The sequence below is a fragment of the Thamnophis sirtalis genome, unplaced genomic scaffold, assembly GCF_051295495.1.
Source record: "Thamnophis sirtalis isolate CommonGarterSnake01/CBP01778 unplaced genomic scaffold, rThaSir2_p1.2 scaffold_5, whole genome shotgun sequence".
Lineage (NCBI taxonomy): Eukaryota > Metazoa > Chordata > Lepidosauria > Squamata > Natricidae > Thamnophis > Thamnophis sirtalis.
Window position 1 is genome coordinate 102,225,748 of NW_028261385.1, and position 24,196 is coordinate 102,249,943.

Sequence of the window (24,196 nt, forward strand, 5' to 3'; positions counted from 1 at the left end):
TTTGGTTGGAAAAATCTTATGCCTGTGAAGTTTTGGGACAGATAGACAGTCTTCATGCATAGGAGTATGTATGTTAGCTTTTCCATGAATATAAAGATATTAAATTGGTATCCATTATTTTGATTGATATGCATGTGATTCAAATGTGAGGTGACTATTGAAGCCTAGGCATATACAACTGTTTTACTGATTCCATCCCAAATTAACTAGAAAACCTGTTTTGTTTGTCTGCTGCCATACTTTTAGAATTAACATTTGGGGATATATGCTCTTTTTCTTTTGTTAATATTCTAAATAAGTTACATTTCAGTGAAAATAGTTGTGTGGTTCTTAATAACCCCAATAGGAGTGTAATTGCAAACATGTATAGATGAAGAAGGGACATTGAGGTAAAACTAAAAAAAATATATAGGGAAATATAAAGGCCTTCAAAGAGGGATTGACCAAATGTAGAAAAAAGAAACTTTTTGCAGTACCAGTAATAATTGCTACAATTGGTGCCATGCCAAATGATACCTAAAAGCACTTGGACATAATAGGAATAGATAGCTCATCATTTCAAAAAGTTGCACGTGGAAGTGCCTAATAGAGAAAAGTACCAAATGCAGTCAGATTATTAGTCTCTATGTTACTCATCCTCAACATCTTCAAATGCATGGGTTAACCTTTAATGTGTTACTACATCAAACACCAGTTCTGAAGGATGTATCATCATTTGTCATGTTTTGATGGTTCCCAGCAAGAGGTGAGACAAGTTGGCTGATTGGGAACAGTGGACTTAGTTTGATATTCTCATCAAGTGGCAGCCTGAGTGATGTGACTAAACCTGTCTGGTAATTTTATAGCCGAGTCAGAAAGCAGCAGGTTAGCAGCATCTCTAAGCTTTGTGAAGATTTATGCAATTCATAGTGAGGCTTGGCTTTCAAAAAGTGGACACTGGATATTCAAACTAGCAATTATGTAATTGAGGCCAAGATTACAGGAAAAGACTTTTCCATAAAGAAGAGAAGGATATTATTTTCATATTCAGAGGAGAACCATATTTCTAAAGCAAACTACAGAAAGAAAGCCATAAAATATGCATAACTTATATTTTCTTAATAGAAGTACCTTTTAAAGCATGCTTCCTCTCCCACGTGAAAATCAAAGTGTTCACTTACAGTGAATGTTCTCAGAAACATCAAAAAACCTCTGTAGAATGTAATACTAAGTATAACATTTTTCCTCCTGAAAAATGCCGAGCTTTCTTTTCTTTCTCAGCTCTTCATTTCACTACAAAGAACAAGTTTTTACTTGTGCCTGCTGACTCAGAAGTCAGACTGTGTTGCTTGAGCTGCCTGAACAGGATTTCCAGTGGTCAAAGCTAAAGTTTTGTAGACATCTTTAGTTTCTTGCTCCATAGTACAGTTCATGAGAGCAAAATGAAATTATTCACTTTGGACAGCTGGATTCAACTTTTCTTTACATTATGTAGTTTGGAATGCAAATATGTATAAAAGCAAGAGTTTTTGTCTGATGAATCTTCAAACAGTGAAATATATGACTTGAATTTCCCCAAGCGTGTGAGTTACTAGTGAATGTGAGTTAAGTTCTATGTGTAAAAGGGTCCTGCAAATCCTTTAACTGAAATGCCTTGCATACACATTCACACAATAGATTTTGAAGCAACCATGTGAATCTGGAAAAAGATGTCACTTCAGATTCCAATTTGAGAAGCTTTGTATACGCTTCCTTCTATTCTGAAGCATCTCTTTCAACAGAATTGTGCAGCTCTAATGTATAGTTAGTCAGCCACCTTATGTCTGCCTTTTGCCTTTTCTTTCTACATGCCTGTTCTTTGCCTGCCAGCTGTAGTTACAGCAGTGGTTGCCAATTCCCACATATACAGTCCTGAGCATACTAGTATCTCATGAAGAGTAAAGTGGCCTCTTTGTAGGAACGGTCTTTATTTCTATGGAAATCTTGTGATAAACAGCATTTCTTTGTTGTGTTTCTGCCTGAAAAATGAACATGTCCAAAAATATTTCCCATGACTGCTATATTCTGAATTACCTGGGTAAAGAGGTGGTATATTAGATTAGTACTGTTTTGAAGAAAGCATCTTAATGCAACATTTCCCACACTGGGAGTCTCAGCCAATCTCTTTGTACACATTTTGAACTCTGACAATAAAGGTTTGAGTTGAATTGAATTGGTGCCACACTGATACAGGTTGGACTATTCCAAGGGTCCTAATATGGGGAAGGTTACTTGCCTATAGAAAGCACGAAGGAAAAAGTTATCTGGGCTTCCTCTCCTCACTTCCTCTGCTGGTATATAGAAATGCTACAAACTTCATATAGGTGTTTTTTTTTAATATACAGAGAGTGATTTCTTCTAGAATAGTTATTTATGTGACATACTCTGAATTAACTCAGAACGTGATATTTAGGATGCAATCAGAATGTCTTCAGACATTAGAGAAGAAAAAACAGTGCTGCAGGACAGAACTGCTTACATTCTCTCGCGCTTCTTCCTGGTACTTGGCTAGATCTGAAACAATCAACTAAAAACCTCAAATGGGTCGTTAGTATGGACCTAAGAAATGTCCCTTCTGCTCTTGCCTGACTTCTTTCTCCACTATATGTATGTGTCCACTGAGTAACAAAAACACTGCATGTGTGGGTCATACTCTCCAAACATCATCTGTGCTTTAGAATGCAGATCTCTCTTCTCTTCCATCCCTTTTCTTTCATGGCATCTGTAATTAGGTCTATAAAGCCCATCTTGGAAAAGATGCATGTGCCTGAGTCAGGAGTGGGATCCGGCAGGCACTACTGCCGGTTCGCTCATGTGTGTGTGTGCATGCGCACATGCAGGCTTGATGCGCACTGTGCACGCTTGCACAGTGCAATTAAAATTGTTCTGTGCATGTGCAGAACGGAAAAACAAGATGGAGGCACCTATGGTGCCGCCCAGGGAACTGGTTTGGGGGCATGTCAGACCTGGGTCGTTGCAGGTTCCAGCGACCCAGGCCACCAAACCACTACCGGTTTGGCCAAACCGGTCTGAACCAGTAGGAACCCACCACTGGCCTGAGTCATCATTTAACAGGTTTAATGATTTGTTTCATTTTATAGAATACTGCCTTATTCAATTGAGAGAGAAAGTAAAGTATATATTTTAAATCTATTTCCACTGCCAGGCCTCAACCCCATCCTCATTTTTCTCTCCATTTCCCCCCATTCTATAAATCGTGCATGCCAAATCTGGTTTTGAAATAAAATGCCATTTTCTGACCCAAATTTAAAAGAAAAAGTCATATCACAAGCTGTATCTTAAGATAGAAATGCTGTCTCCTAAAAAGTTTGCCCAGTGCAAAGTTCCTTTGGAGCTAAGATATATTGTTGATTGTGGGATTCTTTTTGTTTTGATGAGCTCAAAGGCAGTTGCTGACTGAGAAACAGAAAAATTCCAGAGCAATGCAGTTGATGCTATCACAGGAAAAATAAAACCAAATAATTACTTTTCCTAAGAATGATGGGCTAAAACTAAAACATTTTTGTCTTTGCCTAAAATCTTACTTTTGCATAAATAATTACATGGGATTTTAATTTGCTAGTACATTGTTGAAGAATGCTTCTGCTGATGACATTGGATCCTGTCAGGAATAAATATATCAAAACCTAAAGCTGAGGAACAGGAAGTGACTAGTATGGAACCCATTGGGTCACTCAGAGTTCATTTTCTTACAGTAGAGATAGGACATCCATCTCTGTAAAGGCAAAGGTTAGAGATGTTCTGGGTACATCTCATATATACCCAATTCCTCAGTTACCTAGTTATGTTTCCCATTTTCTGTGGGTTTTAATAAGATTCTCCAGTGTACTTCTCAAGTCCTTCTACAGACATCCTGTGGCAGCAGTAGTCTCAAGGGCAATAATGAATACAGACTGAGTAAATAACCCCAGGCACCTACAGTGTTTATCAGCTCATTGCTTTATGCCATTCCTCAAGTCATACACTATTGCAAAACACCAAATAGTCCTGAAGGCCATAACTCAGGGTAAGCAGGTAATCAAACAGCTCACATGATAATATATTTTTCCAGCTCATGCTTTGTATCTTTTATTGTTCTCAAGAAGATCAAAGAACGATGCATTATCCTGCACCTGAACTGGATGAACTTCCATATCCGAAAAGAAAATCCTGAGATCCATCATTGGATTTATACCACACCACATTCAAAAACAAATCCTCAGTGGCTTATAGTAACAACAATGCACTATAGTACCAGAGAATCTGTAAGGGCTTATAAGACAAATGCATTTTTTTAAAAAAAAACCTTAGCGCTTTGGCCCACCTCAGCCCCATTTTCAACAGAGGCAGATAATGTTCTGGGCAAAGAAGCATCCAAGGGAGCCCATTTCATCAAGTCATCTCTATCACAAGAAATGATGTGTCCTCGCCCTGTAGGATAGACCTGACTAAGAAACCAATGCCATGTAGGTCTAGAACTACTAGCTCGCCTGAAATTCAGTTTCCTTATCCTCTTTTTATTCAGGCTGGGTTACTGGTTTAAACTTTTAGCATTAGAGGCAAGATATCTAAGATAGGGTGGACAGCAAACACAGCTAGAAAGACAAGAGCAATGAGGTAAGAGAAGGTGGTTTTGGAAATTGAAAAACTAAGGACGAGAGAAAGAAAATGACCAGAGAGAAACCTTGTGTCTGAGGAAATTGCAACTGTAACTTCAACTGTCCAAGTACTTTCATGTCCATATTTTTATTTTACTTATTTGTTGTGTCTTAAGTTTGGAAAATCTTAAACTTCTTAACTCTTTGGTGATTAGCTCTGTGATTCATTTGCTAAACACGATTCTCTCTAGATGTGAAATACACCACACTTTGATTTCTGCTACAATGTTTATTCATGCCATGCTCTCAAATGATTACACATTTTTTAAATCCCTAGATAGCTTTCTCCTTAAATATTGTAGGAAGTGCTGTCACGGAATTTCCATCACATGCCAGCATTTCTTGTGTTCTTCCTAGGAAGGTGAGTCAAATCCTCACATTAAGGAAATGAACAAAATATCCTAGGCTTAGGTACAGGAAAATGACTCTTATCTAAGTAATTACTAGAAATATTCCCTGCATTCTCAAAACTGCCCATTGAGAATAATGAATAAGAACTTTGTTACTGATTGGGTTGTACTAAAATACACTAGACCTACCATATCCATATTCTTTAGAACACTGAATGGCACTGGTGCAGAAAATTATCACCACCCATTATTAGCAGACTGACTCTAGTAGCCCTACCTACTAGGGTTGCAGTTGTTTATGATAAACTGATTTGTGTGAATGAGACTCTTGCAAAGCAACCACACTCAAAACTGGTAAAGGTAGAGCAGTGCTATTGTCTGCCTTAACCAAGACTAGAAGAACTGTATGCTTTCATAGGCTGTCTTCTCTATGAATCCTATGTTTATTTATTTGTTTGAAGAAATTATTATCATTTGTCCCTTCAAGTTAAATTTTGGCTCATGGCAACTGTCTCTGCTGTTGTTTTGGCAAAGTTTTTGGATGTGGTTTGCCATTGCCTGCTTCCTAGGAGAGAGAGAAAGTGACTGCTCAAAGGTACCCAACTGGCTTCATGCCCAAGGTACAATTAGAATTCAGAGTCTCCCAGTTTCTAACCTGATGCCTTAACCACTACATCAAACTGGCTTTACACTTCAGTGTTAACCAAAACACTTCTTCAATCAAAACTTAGTGCAAAACTGAAAATTAAAATTCAATTAGTCTTTTAACTCTTTAACTTATATGTGAACTTACTTTGAATTGTGAATTGTGAAATTTGGTACTGAGAGAAAAAGGATCATAATTCCAAGACTGGCCCTGATCATAAACATGATGGGCAACGTTACTTCTATACTTTTCTTGTGGAATTTACTGGTTCAAAGGAATTCATTCAGTGGTGGGATCCAGCCAGTTCACACCACTTCAGGAGAACCGGTTGTTAATTTTCCGAGCAGTTTAGTGAACTGGTTGTTGGAAGAAATCATTAGGACAGAGAACCGGTTGTTAAATTATTTGAATCCCACCACTGAATTCATTGTAGACACATTCAAGGGAATAGCATATGAGGCGTATTCCATACTGAACTGAAATTGTCTCTTACTCCAAATTGATTGCCTTTGCTTTATTTTTCGGTGCCTATTTTGCCTAATTTGCAAAAATGGGGATGTTTGAGGGCTCAGGCATACACTGGACGTCACATTACTGAATATGATTGTGGAATAGTGAGGGAAACCTTATATTTCTGTGATTAAAGATAATTTCAGAGAAGTGAAGCTCAGATGTTGCTGGCAGAGAACTTGATAAGTTTCAAGAAGTAGCTGGTGCTTAAAATGGATTTAAAGATTATTCTCTCTCTCTCTCTCACTCTCACTCTCACTCTCACTCTCACTCTCACTCTCACTCTCTCTTCTTCCTCTCCTTATTATATATGTGTTTGGTGCATCTGCAGGAAGCTGCTTTTCCAGGGGAGAGCACCATTTCTTTTGGCCCCAAAATTACAATCTGAATTGACACAGCTCTTTTGATAAAATATATATGCAGCTCCATCCTGGCACATCTCTGTATGATGATATTCAAAACAGTTATCTTCCAAATGGGGATTTCAAGAAAAGGGGGGAAACTATGTCTAGAGCAGAGGTTCTCAACCTTTTTTTGGCCATGTCCCACCTAAACATCTCTAAAATCCTGATTCCCCCCATCCCCCGTGAATTATAATTCTTACTTTACTCAAAAAGTGAAATCTGCTCACATAGAGGAAGCGGAAAAGGCCATTAACTTGGTTTAAACAAGATTAAAATTGCCCCCATTAAAAATCAAATAGCCCCCCTGTGGAACATAGACTCCACGTTGGGAATCATTGGCCTAGAGTGTCGCAAAAATACAGTCGGTTGTGCAGCCATGTTACAGTCGCCTTGGCTGGGTGGCAGCTGTTCCTGGCTTCCGTAATTCTGTGACTAATTCTTCAGTATCAATCCTCTGACATGTTTGCTATTTTTCCTCATTAAGAAAAGCTCTGTTTACTTTCTTGGGATGCAATAGCGAGCCTGGAGTAACCTTTTGCTCCTGCTTTGTGTTCTGTTTCCTTCAGAGAAAAAGAAAACGCCTTCTTATTTGTGAACAGAGCAAGGGATAGTTTTCATTTACCCAATTTTAGATCACTTGACACTTTTTTAAAAAGAGAAAACCAGAAACATAATTCTTTCTTACGTTTACCAAAAATGTAACCTTGCAGTGTATCAGTAAGCATTCTGTTCCTTCAAGGAAGTCTCAGCTTCTATCATTCCTTCTATTTTGAATAATCAAGTCACACAAAAAGTGCAGAAAAGTGGCTGAATGAGAACCAAAAGAAAAAAGGCACCAAATCATGGAGAGTCAGAATAGGCAAGTTTGGAGCTCAAAGTCTGTGGAGATTCTTAGTCATCCAGGTCATGGGTGTCAAACTCACCACATCAGGTTGCTGTCATGTGATGATTGTGACGTTTTTCTCTTCGTGGAGCTGGGATGGGCTTGGCCTGCGCATGAAGCATCCAGCCTGAGGGCCACCAGTTTGACACCCCTGATCCAGGTCGTGGTAGTCCCAAAGGTGCTTTTTTCAAGAGGCACAGATGGCACAGCATAGGAGAACAAACTCATCAGGACAAGATTCAGCAACCCTCTGCATTTAAAAAACAAAAGCCACTCTTTTGAAAACAGGAAAGCCCACATTTTGGGCAGAGAGGACTGCTGATTTGAAAGAGGGGTTCAAAGATGCCATCTATGTCAAAATTGAACAGCCCTCTCTCAATAGAGGGGAAGGAACATGACATCATCTATCTCCAGTCTACAGGATGCAAATGATGAGCTGACTGCAAGGAATATAAATCCTTCCATTTCTCACCATCCAGTCAGAACTGAAGCAGCTTCTTGGGTGAGAAGCAAAACATCTTCAAAGAAAAACAAGGAAGTCCAGATGCCTATTGAAAAAGCACCTTTGGAGCTCAGAGGAGCTTTTAATGAATGCATAGCCTATCAAATATTGGTGTTCCATATGCACATCATCTGCTATATCTCTGCTATATTCTCCTATATTCCTTAGTTGCTTGTTGGTTAAACCAAGACTGCTTATTTATGTTTCTAGTGTAGAATGTAACTATAATGTCACTATCTACACTATTTGTGGTGTTGTATCATTAATTTGATTTTTGTGTCATGCTCCTAAAAATATCTTGTTATGAATACTTTATTGCTCTTATTTCTCCTCCTCCCCTACCTTGTTTGGACAAAATTGAATGGGTTGTCTGAAAGAGGCAATAATTTTCATATGGAGAAACTGGTTGCCTAGCTTCTGATGGCACTAATACGAGAAAAAGACTTTAAGAGGCGAACCAGATTTGATAATGAAATTTTCCCATCACATACACAGATCATACTAGAGTGATCAGATGAAATACTGTACTTATTTAGCAATTTTTGCAATGAATTCCTCTTTATTTCTCTCTGTTTAGATATAGTATTCAGTCACATATGGAAAAATGGTTTGCCTTAAAGGTGAATTAGCTGCGCTTTGCAAGATGGTTAAATTCCTCATAATCAATAATAGTGATTGACCCAGCCTACATTATAAAAAACTCAGTTGTAACCAAATTGGTACATTTGATGCCATTTTTCATTCACTCATTTTGGCTGAATGCTATTGAGGCAAGTAGACCTAATAACTTTATACAATTCATGATAATGTGACTTATCATGAATTGTATAAAGTTATTAGGTGCATTTGCCTCAATGGCATTTACCACAATTCATGATAAGTCACATTTCCATCAGACACTGCATTCACATCATTTTATTGTGAATAATGTGAATACATTTTTGTCCTTGCCTTCTTCCAGGATATATTCTTTGATTTCCCAGTCTTACCACTCGGGGATTCCTTATTGCTCCCCAATTGGTCAAAGATGACCAAGTAATTTCATTTGGCTGGTCAAGTAAGACCAATGTAATTTTAATGTCTGTTCAACTCAGGGTAAATGAAATAGTACAATTCAGTTTTTGTTATTCACAGCAACATTTACCATCACAAGCACAGGGAAGTGAAAGTACAGATAGTCCTTAACTTACAACTGGTAACTTAGCAGTCGTTCAACGTTATGATGAGCACCAAGGGCTATATAAGACCCAGATTTGAAGTTCCAACTGCCACCCCAGTCATGTGATCGCATTTTGGGCACTTGGTAGCCATTCTGCATTTACGACCGTTCGGCAGTGTTCCATGATTACATGACATGCTTGATTATGTTTTTTGCCAATAACTGGCATTTACCTCTGATTTCCAACGAAAAGTGTCCATTGCAGAAAGTGAATTTGCTTAACAGCTGTAATGTTTCCATAATGGCCACCACAGAAAATATTGTAAAACCAAACATGGTCCCATGGTGGCCTGCTTAACAACTGGCCCAACTTAAAACCATAATTCTGGGCTCAATTACAGTTTTTAGTCAAGGACTACCTGTTCCTTGTTCTTTTGGTCAGTGGTATTTCAAGATGTGAGAAAATTGCTTTAAAAATTAATATAGCAGCAAAAAATTTGAGGAATTCTTTAATTAAATATCACATCTTTAATTAAATATCATATCTGGTCTCCACTTTTAAAATTGTATCAGTAAAGTAATTCATAATGAATCGCATCTTCGTGTACAAAAGTATTTTTGAATAAAAATGTTGACTAGAGGTCTAAACTATTTTATAGTCATAGACTCACACCTGCATAATATTGAGTTGTTGGGTTGAGTTTTGGTTTTATTGTTTGTTTTTGGGTAGTTTTTATTTGCTTTTCAAAGTTTTACATAAATACATGTTAATATAGTGGCTGTTATAAGCTATTGAAAGCTGTCAAATTCTGTTTTTAATTGTTAACCATTCAAAATAATTTATATGATATGGGCAGCAAAATTAAAATAGATTAAAATAGGTTATTTAAATCTATTAAATAAACAAACATAAGTTGCAATATAAATTACAAGCAGTGATGCTTTAGCTAAAATTGTATTATTACATGGTTTGTCCTATTCAGAAATTCAATATTGCAAATAATAGTAATATTTATTTAATTTGTTTGCTGCCTGATTCTTAACTCTAGGTAGCTTACAACAATCAAAGAAGTTATAATAAAGCCAATGAATAAAAAAATAAAGATGGCAAGTGCGATGAAGTAAGGATTATGTCTTTCTTGCCTGAGGCCTAGGTGAAGAGTTAGAAGCTTCATTTTCAGCCTGTTATCACTACTGACAAATCAAGTTAAAGAAAAATGTAACAATTCTAAAAATAAACAGAAAGTAACAATCAACATAGAAGAACAGGTACCAATTTATTGCTAATCAGTATCTCTGGGCAAAATAGATAGATGCATTTCTTAACAATGTCTATTGAGGTCAATGCATTTTGGAGTCTTGAATCAGGCTTGTTTTAATTTCCATCCTAGAAGATACAGGTTCTTTAATATCCAGTTCTGTAGATCTATGCAAGGTTATCATTATTAGTAAAATAGTGGTCATTGTCCATGAGCAGTATTTACATAGCATATAATTATTATATTATAGTATTGCTATCATATTTTTATCCTGCTTTTTTTAATCTCAAGGCAGTGAAGATGTCTAATATTCCTGCATCCTATTTTCCTCACGAAAATAACACTGTGAGGTGGTTTGGACTGAGAGGCAGTCACTTAGCTAGCTTTCATGCCAAAAGAGGGTTTAAAATAGATTGTCTGCTAGTTTCTAGGCTATCACGTTAAACACCCAACCAAATTGCAGAAATACTACATTCAACTCTGCAGTGTGTCGTACAGCATAGAATCATTCTATGACATTAAAGGTTTGCTGTATTATTTTCAGTGGCAGTCATTTACTACCATTGGAGAATTAGATACAGAATAACAGAGTTGGAAGGGATCTTGGGGGTCTTCTAGTCCAGCGGTCTCGAACCTTAGCAACTTTAAGACTTGTGGACTTCAATTCCCAGAGTTCCTCAGCCAGCTTTGCTTCGCTTTGCCAAGGTTGCCAAGGTTGGAGACCACTGTTCTAGTCCAACCCCTGCTCAAGCAGAAAGCACTATAACATTTCAGACAAATGGTTGTCCAATCTTTTTAAAAACATCCAGTGTTGGAACACATACAATTTCTGGAGGCAAGTCATTTACCCTGATTATTTGTTCAAACTGACAGGAAACAGATACATATTTGGAATAGAATTTAGCCACTTCTATTTCTCTCATGATCCTTCCTTCTATCTACAGTGCTCTCATCCCAGTTGAGGAAGGATGCAATATATACCCAGAAATGCAATATGGTTGTAGAAACAGAAGCAAAACACACATATTGTCCTGCTGTTCTAAGAACATGAGAAGAACAACAATAAAAAGTCTCCTACTGATTAAACAAAAGATGACCAAATTCTTGCCTGTTTTCTATGTTTCCATAGTGGCCAGTCAGATGCCTTTGTAAGCTAGATAGATGTAGTATATAACAGTTCTCATTTCATTGGGATTCTCATTTCATTGGGATTCCATTTCTAAGCTAAAACAATTTACTGCAAAGATATGTTTTGCCGGGGAAGGGGGGGGGGATAGCCATACTTGGAATACCACAATTGTGAGTAATCTTTCCTCATGAGTGGCTACCAAACTTGCTTCAGGGAACAGGGACACCACCAAACACCTTGAAATTTAATTCAGGGTTAGGCAGAGACCCAGATGGTCTGTCTACCAAGATACTTTTCCAAGATACTTTTTGACACCACAGTTTGTGCCAGGGGAAGTTTCCTGCCATTCTTTTTTAGCTGCCCCACATGGTGTATTTTAGTACTCATGAGGTTTAATATCCAAGTATAAAAGTTTTTGGGCATTTGAATAGCATGACTCAGATGTTCTCCGGATATTTCCGGAAAGTGAAAGAGAGGATGCTGTTAGTTATTACCATCAGTGACTCATTTAGTAGAAAAGCTGGATGAGGACACACCTGTAAACAGCACCTCTTCAAGAATTTCAATTTCTATTTCCAGAATATTTAACTTTCCCCAGTGAAATTCTCCAGATATCCTTGGACAAAGGATTCTTGAATATTGCTAACATAACTCCCTCATAACAATGTTAAGATGAAATAAGCTATACCTGAGAATGATGCTGTGATCTTCTGGACGAAAAGGCGGCATGGAAATGTATAGTATCAGTCACATCATAGCTATGGGGTCAAGGTTTAGTAGACAAGTAAATATAGAATGGTAGTCGTCAGGCAAGAAGGGGCTGACCTGGACATCCCAATTTAATTACCTTCACAGCAAGTTACTTTTTGTTTAATATTTAGAGGTAAAATCCATTTATAATTGCCAAACTCAGCTTGCATTAATATGCATGATTTTACAGACTTTTTTCATTAGAATTAAGAGATTGAAAGATAATGTTAATAATCACAAGTGCCAAGCTTTGTGATGTAATTTTCAAAGAGAATTTGAAGTAGCTTCTACAAAGCCCTTTTGTTCACAATATTCATTTGATTTGCTCTAGCCACCCCGTTTCCATCTCCCCTAGGACTATTTCCCATGGCATTATAATCTGGAAAGCTAGGGCCCCTAGTGAGTTGAGTTTACCACACGTAATTTCTTGATCATACCAAGATGCATTTTAAAGCTTAGAGCAACAACAACAACAGCATGATAAATTTCATGATTAAAAAATGCCCCAGTTCTGCTTAGATATTCTATACCAGGCAAAGCTGTCAAAGTCCATCATGTTAACATAGTTCTTGGAGCATAGTTATAGAGGGGAAGGTGTCTTTTGATATCACTTTCAGGGAAACCCTTTACACCTATTGAACACAATTAAAATTCAAAACAACTTAAAGGTGCTTTGATATCTGTGTATTTAGATCAGCTCTATGCAGATACAGCATCTTGCCATTGTTCTTCTGTTTTTCTTTAACAATGGCATTATGACAACTAGCAAGCTTCATGACCTGTATTAGATTTGTTGGGTACCAAATTATGTGAGCTTTTTATGAAGTAGCCTTCCCCTCCCGGACTCCAGAAAACTCAGTGGGACTTTGCATTGTTTATCATCACATCTAGATGCTATCACATTGGAGGAGATGGAGCCAGGAAGCTGCAACTTCACCAGCTCAGAAGCTAGCCTCAGACGGTGTATGTGCATAAGAGGGCAAGATTCTTTTAGGCCATTTCAAGAGTTTTAAAGGATAAAATGTATACCTTAAACTTCTGAAAGACTTATGAAACTTACAAGAGAGAGAGATTGAGAGTGAGAAAGAAGGGTGAAATTATCAGCCCAGCCATTCTGATGGGTTCAAGGACCAACATAAAGAATTCTCTTGATTCACATATAAGTCCTTGGCATGTCCTTCCTGCTCTAAAATCTTGCTGAATTTATAGGAACCTATTTCCTATAGATGCTTAACTTTTCTGACATTTTGTTAGATTTATATTGCCATTTGGTAAACTGTTATCAGAAGCTTTGTTCTGTTTCTTCTTTTTCCAGTTTGAGAGAAGCTAAACATGGAAACCTTTAGCAGCTTACATATCTACATTTTTCTTGTTGCTTAATGTTTATATTATGTTTATATTAAATTATACTACATAAACTTTTTTCCCTTGCCTGCTGATGCCAGCAGAAAAAAATTAATCCAATTATTTTCCCATTCTGACAGAGTTACAGAGGCAAGACAATGTGAAGCCCCAGCAAAAAGACATCCAGCTGTATGACACACCTTACGAACCTGAAGGCAACTGTGTGGAATCTGATTCAGAAAGTGCTGTGAGTCAACGCCTGAGAGAGAGCAAGTTGCCACAGGATGATGATAGGCCTGCAGATGAGTATGACCAACCATGGGAATGGAATAAGGTCACCATTCCTGCTTTGGCAGGTGAGAGCCTCTGAAGGAAATCATTGCGATTCTGTTTTGTGTCTTGCAAGAGATAGTAAAGTATGGGTTGTTGATGTTGCTTTAGAGCATAATAGAATGATTTTGTGGTGTCTAGTGTATGTTTATTGTGATCTAAAAAAAATCAAACAGAACGCCTTGTTGTTCAGAGGCAGCACACTTCTGAACAATAGACAGGGGAAATTGTCAAGACTGGATCCATAGCTGCAGGCATAGTACATAAATTCACAGTGGAATGTGCATTATCCTGCAGAGGACCACTAAAAGCCTTTTCTGGAAATAGCCATAGCTCCATATCTGAATTCTTACCTCAGCTTTGCTTTTAATATGGCTAGGTGTCAGAAGATATTGGGGAATTGTGGTCTATCCAATTTGATATGCAGTTTGTCAGGGTCAGTCATGGTAGCTAGGTCTCACAATGTGGCATCTGCACATAATATAACCATCTCTTCGACCAGATCTGTCAAAGCTTCAGAAGCTGAAAACAAGGGGAAAGTAATCATAGATAGGAATTTGTCATGGATGGTTTTGTGTTTGCAGGACTGAATTTCATAGTTACAGAAAACTCCAGTAACATTTGTTTACTATTTATTTTGCTGGAGCCAAAATAATGATGATTTTCTTTTTTCTTTTTTTCTAAACAATTTTTATTTGTTTTTAAACAAGGACAAACAAACATAAAAATAAAAAACCCATCTTCCATTACACATTGTAGAAAGCGTGTCACTTGGTTACAGTATTTCCATGCATCTCTTCCATAATCACCACCTGCTTTTCATATCAAATCACATATTTTAAATTCACCTATATTCACGTATATCACAATTATTATATCTCAACCTTAATTTGACTATAATTGTTTTTACGTCCTTTTATATATAATATTCAAAATCTAGAATAAGATTATATGATAACATTCCATTAAATCATCCTAAGATCATCCAATCACAATACATCTTTATAACATATTCTAGATAAAGCTTTTAAACCTCCTCTCATAATCTCCATGTGTTGTTTATATAAAATGTCATATTATCAAACTAATATATCTATATGTATTGTTATCATTATTTATCATTATTTAACTATAGCTATTGTTGCTTCATTTTATACATACTACTAGTAAACTAAATTTAGCTTAATTTTTATTATACATTTTCATCACATCAACCTGTATCCCTCCAGCAATAGTACGGTCTTATATCTCTTGCCATTTGTAACATTGATGTTCTAGTTACTTTCTTAATAAATCTTGTATAAACCTCCCGTGGCAAAATATTGTTCCTTTCATATCTCACAAAAGCTTGAAACCCAACATCTGCTCTTTCTATCAGCTTATCTTTGGTTATCGCTAGTGCTTCTATCAAGATTTATCTCCTTATGTCCATCAATTTTCCCTCTTCTGTGCTTTGAAGTCTGGGTAGAGTTCCAATCCATCCATCTCCCCTTTCCATATTCCTCTCTTGCCATTACCAACCACGCTCACTTTGTTGTCAGTATCCACAGTTTTCTTATCTCTTCGCTCATTATTTTTCTTCCACCTTTTGAACTCTGTCCTCCACTTTCTTCATTTGGTAAACATCCTCAGTTTCTCCATCATATTTTTCTGTTTTGTATTCCTTATTCTCCAATCTCTTTTCAATTCTCTCTGTCACAACTAATAGATTTTGAATTTCAAACATAATCATTTGCAATGTTACAGTTTCTTTTTCCTGCTCAGCCATTCTTTCAATTTTGCAGATACTGCCACTATAGGGTTCAAGGCTATTTTAATAAACTTCAAACAGGTTCATTTATTATCTTTCAAGTCAAAATGTTGTCTTCCCTCCAATAGCTAGTGATAGAACTTCCAAAAGGCACCTGTATACACAAGTTGTGCTCTTCCTACTATCACTGTCAGTAAACAAACTGAAAGAACCTTAAATCTCAAGTGATCAAAGAGAAAGAAGAAAAAAACTATGTATCCAGCCTCCAGCCTCTAAGTGGCAGTGTAACTGCTTTTCCTCCTGTTGTTTATAATCCTTCTTATTTTCTTCTTTATATTCCAAGCTTAAGAAAGGAAAAAACCCTTAAATTGAGATCAAAAACAATCCAATCAATCAAATCAAGCATTATAAAAAAGGAGAATTTTAATCCATAGGTATAAGCAAAAGTGAAAAAAGAAGAAGAATTAATCCATTCAGTTTAAAAAATAGGGAGCCCCTGCAAAAATTCCATCAGTGAAAAAAAGAAAAAATTAGAAACTGGATAACACACTAAGTTCAATGCAGATCAATTTCACCACCTACAGTCTTTTGTCTTCAATCTTAACTTAACTTAATTTTTTTTCTTGGGTAGTCTCTTCCTCTGCTTTCTTCTGGTTCCAGAGTTGTCCCAACTTCAGCAGCTTCATTAGCAGCGTTTCTGTCGCCGGAAAAAAAAGGCTATTCCTGGATCTTTCAGGGACTTTGCAGTGTCCCTGAGATCAGCAGGAGGTGCCCTTCTCAATCACCGTCTCTGCAGGAAGGTTTAGGTCCAAATGGACCGTCCAGTGACAGGAATTCGACTGTGATCTCGGAACACCAAGATTGCACATCATGCCGTCGCGATGTCAGCTCTCTTCCAGCAATAATGATGATTTTCAAAATCCTTATGCCTGTTCCATATTTAACTTCACAGAGACTTAAATTTTCATAAAAGATTAGATTTTTGATGGAGTGACATAGAGGGAGTTTTCAATTTTCTCTTACCGGATGATACATTGCTGTTTGAAAGTGAATTAATCTGACAGCCCAAAAGGCATAGTTTAGTATCAGTCATATATAGATTCAGATTAGTAGATGAGGTTGCTACAGTCATTTAGGAGATCATTCAACACATCTTTGTTGTCTTGAAATGCATGTAAGGTAGGAAATTGAAATTATATCAGCTGAAAAAAATGAGCATTCGATGAAATTTCAGGAACTGTTTTTAAGATTATTTTTATCACATTGCAAAAGCTACCATACTTTGTCTTTCAATTTTTTGCCTATGAGGCTATTTTATTTAGTGAGATAGATTTCTCTTTTATCTTTTTCTCTCTCCTTCTCTTTCTCTCTACTATTTTCTGTATAACTGTATATTTGTATCCAAAACACAGATACATGAATAGATTATAGCAGATAGGATTGTGCCTTAGATGCCTCCCATATCTGCTACTGCAAACCCTCCATACCTCACAGAGGTGCATTGCAGAGCACACTTGCCCTTCCTCACTATGCCCTTCAGAATTGAATTTGAATCATTTTAAAACCTTTATTGCCTTTTAATTTCACATACTTTATTCTCCTATTAAATCTTAACAACCTGATTGGCAGGAGGAATGAACTACCTTCCTAAATCATTGAGATGCAGACCAGAGTTGTAGATGTGTCTGTTGCTGTCTAAGGTATTGCCTTTCTGTGTATAATAAGCCCTGAGGAGATGCTACTTCATTTCTTTTCGCTTGAAATCAATGCTACAGTAACTCATAACTATATAACCAGATTCTGGAATGATTCCTTATTGTTTAATTGAATTTCTGGTACAAGTGTGTTGAGGCATTTGCTGTTAACAGAAGAGTTCCCTAACCAGCTTTCTGGGCAGAGGATTGTATTTTGATGTTGTGCTTAATTTGGTTGCAATTAACGAGGCAACATCTGTTTGTTAGAAAGTATTGTTCTGTACAACTGAGTGGAACTTTTAACCTGTGTGAAACTGCATTTGTAGAAGATAAATAGCAATATATATCAATGGTGACTTTTTCTGTGTATGCTAATGCTTTCTACTGATTTTCTGCTTAGCTGAAGATTCTAATTAGCAGTTTTGCTCATCCAGTTCATACTAAGAGTAAATAGATATTTAGTGTTCAGGATTGTAGCCACAAAGGAGAAGCTGAATGTTTCGTGAAATATTGTAGAATTCTCCTCTAATTTTTTAAGATGTCATAAAGTTTTAAGAATGTTCTCATTTGGGGCAAGGGGACATATGTGCACTGTGCTTAAAAGTTCATGAATCGTTTTAGATTTTCAATATTTGCATCAATATGACCTAAAGTGTGGCCTGTTCTCTATATAAGTCTTAAAACTAGATAAAGAAAACGCAGTTAAATAAATGAGTGAAAACATTATTCTCGACTTACAACCGGTCATTTAATGACCATTTGCAGTTATTACAGCATCAGAAGGGCTGCTTGCCTGCCTGTAAAGCACTTCCAGCCATCATAAAACATCTTGCCACTCCCTCTTTATGTAATATGACAGTTTGGGACCATGGCAACCTGCTTGTATGTACAACTGGTTGCCAAATGCCCTGCGATTATGGATTCTCCATTTGCAATATTCTCTGCTGGCTTCCCTAGAAAGTCAATAGGGAAGCTGGAGGAAAGGTTGCAAGCCAAGGGGATGTTGGATGTCAGCTCCATTCCCCCAGCATGACAAGGAATTTCCCCTTCATGCAGATGGGGAAATCCTCCCACATGCTAGAGGAACAGACCTCAAATCTGGTGAAAATCCTAGCAAACAGATGTCAGCTATGCCATTCAGAATTCTGGAATTGGCTGTTGTTTTCCCCTCCTCTCCAGAAAGTTCAGAAAGGTTTCACTTACTGAGGGAAGGAGAAAACATATATGAACAGATCTCAGTTCTAGCAAAAATTCTATTGAACATCAGTATTCATGCAAGTATTCTCCTTTGTGGGGCAGGGTGAGGGTCCAGATCTCCTAAGTGTCTTGGGACACTTTGTGCTCTCTCCTGGAGGTCCAGTTAACAATCTACACTGTTGCATAATGACAGCAACTGGATTGCTGTCATTAAGCAAAGTAGTTACATGGCATCTGACTTGATGACTGCTTCAATCAGTGACCAAAATTCCCAGTCCAATTATGATCATAAGTGGAGAATTTCTTGTATGCTTCTTTATGAATCTGAGGAAAATGATCCAATACTATTTTTTTTTTTTTGCAAAACTATGTGACTCTTTGCTTTCAGTAACAGGTGTGCGCATTTCCAATAGCTGTTGATTAGTTCTGTGCATTAGCTTGGAGGAGTTTTATCCCATCCCTCCAAACAGAACAGCTTCAAGGATGTTGGTGAGCTTCCTCACGCTTTAGGTCCTTCTACAATATTTCTATAGGATTAAGGTCAAGAGTTTGAGTTGGCTATTCTCAAACATTAGCTTTCTTCTAATTTATTTAATTTATGAAAATAAGTATTTGATAGTGAATACCCAGAATGTTGTTACTTAAATAAGGCAGATCACATCTGATCAACATCCGCTTATTAAAATAATTTCTCTTTAAATCTTAATTTCTCTTTAAATCAACCAATAGTCCTGAAGGTTCACATATTTTTGCCACACATAGGTATGTAGGTTTGGTTTATTTTCCTAAATAAATCAATGAACAAGTATAATGTTTTTATACCTATTTGCTTAATTGGGTTTTCCTTATTGAAATGTAGGGCTTGTGTAGAGAACAGATCATGTTTTAAGCTGTATTGATGCAGAAATACTGAAAATTAAAAAAGGTCCCCAAACTTTTAAGCACCACTATATTCAATTGTTTATAATTAAGCCTTCTCCAACCAGTGTCTCAGCATGGCTATTTGGAAGTCTGACAAGAATTTGACATTATTTTATTTTCAATGGAGGCAGAAAACTTTTTAAAACTTGAAAATGACATCCTAACTGTCATCACTATTAACATTAAACAGTCTCGTTCATTTAAATTCCTTCCTTCCTTCTTTCTTTTCTTCCTCCCTTCCTGTTTTGGGCAGTGTGAACTAGATTGCTCCATTCTGCTGCATGACTAGGCTTGTTCTATTATTTAAAAATGAAAAGCTCTGAGCATCATTTTACTAATTAAATTATTTCTAGCCAGACCTATTACTTTGCATATTTCATGTCTTTCTCCGTTTTAAATTATACAGTACCGCAACATTACTTCTCAGGATATTACTATAAAACTACCAAATATATCTCTATATTCTGAGTAACCTGCTATCAGGGCAAGGTTAAACTTCAAAATTGTAAAGCAAGAGTACCAATGTTTAAGAATCTGAAACAAATTAACCACCAGATTGACTCTCATAGAGAAGAAAAAATAAATTTTGCTCAAATAATTCTGGTTTTATACCAGAAAAAATAGTCTTAGAAAAATAAAAAGATAAAACCATTGCAACTTTAAAGTTCAGATGCTTCTAGAGAATCAGTGGTGTAATGTTTTGAATTATAATGTACTATTCTGACTGGAAGATTGACTCTATTTTGGGGTACAAAAATTAGGAAAAAAATGCATGCCACTTTAAGCAGAAAAGTGGGAGTTTTAATCAGTCATATAGGTATCATGGATTATCATAAAATAATATAGTTAAGATCCTGTTCTAAGACACATGAATAACACAGAAATGTTTATGAAATTGAAAACTGTTCTAATTTGTTAAAGACAATAGGGCAGTGATGCCTAGCCTTTTCGGCACCAAGTACTGTAACTGGAACGTGTGTATTCCCGAGCTGGAGCACCAGAAATCGGAAGAGGGCAGCTAGCCAATGCGCACAGCAGCATGTTTGCCGGACAGCTGCCCTCTCTTCCGGGAACCCGGAAGAGCAGCTGGATGCCGCACGCGTGCGTGCCGGACCAGCTATCCAGTGCACATGCAAACCCAGAAGAGCAGCTGCTGATGGTGCTCAGAGAAGGCTCTGCGTGCCACCTTTTGCATCAGGGTCATGCAGTCACTAGAGGCAGGGAGGCAGGGCCTCACCAGTCTCCTCAGGAAAAGAAAAGAATTTTAAAGATTTTTTTTAAATAATTAAAGCCAAGGTAGTTGCTACCAGATTCCAAGTCACAGTGACTTGGAGTCTGTGCTTAGTGTTAACTATAGGAGGAGGCGAGAGAACTCGGGGCCTCCTTTGCATAAGGAATTTTTTGCCTTTTAAAGGTTAAGAAAGGGTTAAAAAGCAAAAAAATTTGTATGTAAAGGAGGCACTGATTCTCCCGCCTCCTGATCTGGGAGCAGCAAATCATGTCTTGTTGGCAGTTGAGCACGCTTACGTTGGGCGTGTTATTTCGGAGGGTGCGCTTCAGAGGAGAGAGGAGTGGGGAGGAAGGAGGAGGCTCGCTCTTCACTGCAACATGTATGTATTATTTGGTTGGTTCACTAGTTGAAACAGAAATAGTTCTCTGAAGAATATTTAAAGTGGTAAAAAGAAGCTGACTTCTTCAAATGAGGAGCCAGACGAGGCTGGAGCGAGAGCCGCAGAGGGGTATGTTCCAAGAGGCCCCCTTCCCTTTTGGCACTCCGCAAGCCAGGCCCACAGCGGCAAGAGGCTCCGCTCCGCTTCTATCCCTCCCCCTCCGCTCCAGAGAAGCTGGCCGCAGGCGAGTCTCCGCAGCCCCAGTTCCCTCTCCAAGCAGCCCCAGGATGAAATGGGCCAGCCCCGCTTCCCTCCCCAGACTTTCCGGCAGTGGAGGACCCGCATTCCGCTCCCTCTTTCAAGCCCCGAGTAGCCAGCCTCGGCTCCTGCCGCTTTCTTCTAGAGCTCCGGCAGGCCTGCCGAGGAGGAGCCCCAACAAGGTTGGAGCGAGAGCTGCGGAGGCGAAAGGCTGGCCACTTGGGGCTTGGAAGAGGGAGCAGAATGCGGGTCCTCCACTGCTCCGGCTCTCCTCGCTGCAGCTACTGCCCCACGACCTTGCGCAGCGGGCGACAAGGAGGAGGAGGAGGATGACTCTGGTGGATGAGGGGCGGCGGTGGCAGAATCCCCCTCTCCAGCTTCATTTTGGACCATCAGCTCCACCTGTTGCTTCAGCAGTGGCCGCCGGCAGGGCTGCTCCGATTTGGTTGGCCTGAGGGGGCGACCTCCTTCCCGCAACACCCCTCCAACCCTCCCTCCGACCAAAGAAACCCTACGAAATTCCTCCGGCTGGAAATTAAGGTTGTCATTGGGCAGCACCAATGCTTGATGGGAGTGGGAAACTTCCTGGGCACCAGAATGCCCTTGGCTGCCCACTGCCAGCGACTCCCTATCCCAGCAGTTCTGGAGCAAAGATTGCTCTGGAGTCAAAGTTTTAACTGTGCACGGCAAAGGAGGTGATAGCCGTGAAGACGCCAAAGGCTCTTGGAACAGAAGGATCCCTTGAGGGGGCTATGCAGGAACACCCCCCCCTAAAATAACCTTAGTGACAGAAGGTCGCCTGTCTCTTGCTTAGAGCATTGACTTTGATTCCCCCCTGGAGCTCTCAGGATTTTCACCTGCCATGAAGGCCAACGTTCGCTCTCGTGTGTGTGTGTGTGTGTGTTGAAACAATAAGCATTTCTATTTGGCTTGTAGCTCTGAAGAGTTCAACCTCTGAGCTCCAGAATGCAGGTGGCTATTTGGTTTTTTCAGCTGGGAACCTTTTCTTCCTGTTAGGAATCTTTTCGTAAGGTTGGGAGCTGCCCTCTCTATGTCCAGGTCCAGGTTTTAGAGCAAATACCCTCCTGTTTCCCTGCTGGGTAATACAAATGAGGGTCCATAATCTAGCCATTTCCTCCAATTATCTTTTGCCTGCTGAATATGTACGGGGGGGGGAGATCCTTCACGCAGCTATTCAGAGAAGCCGGCCGCGGGGAAGTCTCCGCAGCCCCGGTTCCCTCTCCAAGCAGCCCCAGGTGGAAATGGGCCAGCCCCGCTTCCCTCCCCGAACTTTCCGGCAGTGGAGGACCCGCATTCCGCTCCCCCTTCCAAGCCCCGAGTGGCCAGCCTCAGCTCCCGATGCCTTCTTCCAGAGCTCCGGCAGGCCTGCAGAGGAGGAGCCAGGACAAGGCTGGAGCGAGAGCCACGGAGGCAAAAGGCTGGCCATTCGGGGCTTGGAAGAGGGAATGGAATGCGGGTCCTCCACTGCCAGAAAGTCTGGGGAGGGAAGCGGGGCTGGCCCGTTTCCTTCTGGGGCTGCTTGGAGAGGGAACCGAGGCTGCGGCGACTTGCCCGCAGCCGGCTTCTCTGGACCGGAGGGGGGGGGATAGAAGCGGAGCGGAGCCTCTTGCCGCTGCAGGCCTGGCTTGTGGAGTGCCAAAAGGGGAGGGGGCCTCTTGGAATACCCCCCACACACACCCATCTTCGCCTTTCGCCTCCGCTCTCGCTCCAGCCTGGGCAGGAACCGGCGCTCTTCTGCTGCGGGCGGGACGTACTCCTGGTGGTTTGCGGCTCCAGCCCCTGCAAGGTGGAAGTGTTTGCCCTGTGGAGCAGGCAAAAGCCGAAAGAAAGCGCCCCACCGCTTCTGTCTGACATAGAAGCGCCCCACAGCTGGGTCAGACATAGCTGCGAGGCGTGGGACACCTCTATTTCGGACATAGCTGCTGCGGGGGGGGGGGGGGCAAAAGCCGCTTTCTTTCTTTTTGCCTCACCAGCCATAAGCTTCACTGCACGTCACAGTTTTTTATGCTTGCCATAAGTTCGCCATCACAGCAATAGTGTATCTTAAGATATGAATTTAGCAGGAATTGTTTGGTTGGTTGGTTCATTGATTGACTGATTATGTGCAATCAAGTCATTTTTGATTCCTGGCATCCAAATAGATAAAGAGTTTCTCTATGATGAAAATGATTGCTACTATAAGTCTATCCACCTTGTTGCTGGTGGTTGTCCTCTTCCCCTCTTTCTTTCCATCTTTCCCAGCATTAAAATCTTCTAAGTCAACGAAGTCTTTGTATAATGTGCCCGGAGTAGAATAATTTGAGCTTGATAACTGAACAGGAATAGTCTGCCTCAAACAATCTTGGATTATTGGAGCATGTAAGGAAATAGTGATGTATTTCTGTGACAGAAACTTGCCTCAATTATAGCTTTGAAGTTTCCCGCTGCTGAGAATTATTCAAATCAGACATCGTATGAAATTATTGGTTCAACATCTAAACAGGCAACAGAAAAAGCACAGCCAAAATTGGTTCATTGCTTAACAGGAAGAACAAAATGCACCATATGGTGCTCCTTTTTTCATGAATTAGGTAAAACTTAGTCTAACCAACACAGAGCTAAAGCCAACAATGTGTTTTTATTGCTTTGCAGCCTGTAATTACAATTGGATGTATTGCTAGAGATTTTTTATTTTTTCTTAAAGCCACTTTCATATTAAATACTTTAAATGTCTTTGTACTCAGTTGGTAGCATGAACCTGGATAGATTTCTGTTTAAATTCAGCATACGAGTTTAATCATATATTTAATACCTGCAGAATGTG

General features: G+C 39.1%; 1 protein-coding gene across 2 annotated transcripts in view; it reads left to right on the forward strand.

The window, feature by feature from the left end:
• The window catches only part of SHB (SH2 domain containing adaptor protein B), a 143,680-nt gene that overhangs the window by 59,551 nt on the left and 59,933 nt on the right, over window positions 1-24,196 (forward strand). For both annotated transcript variants that reach the window (XM_087716319.1, XM_014062452.2), the window contains exon 3: window positions 13,753-13,968. In XM_087716319.1, the coding sequence (XP_087572445.1) occupies window positions 13,753-13,968 (216 nt within the window). The remainder of the gene's footprint in view (window positions 1-13,752; window positions 13,969-24,196) is intronic.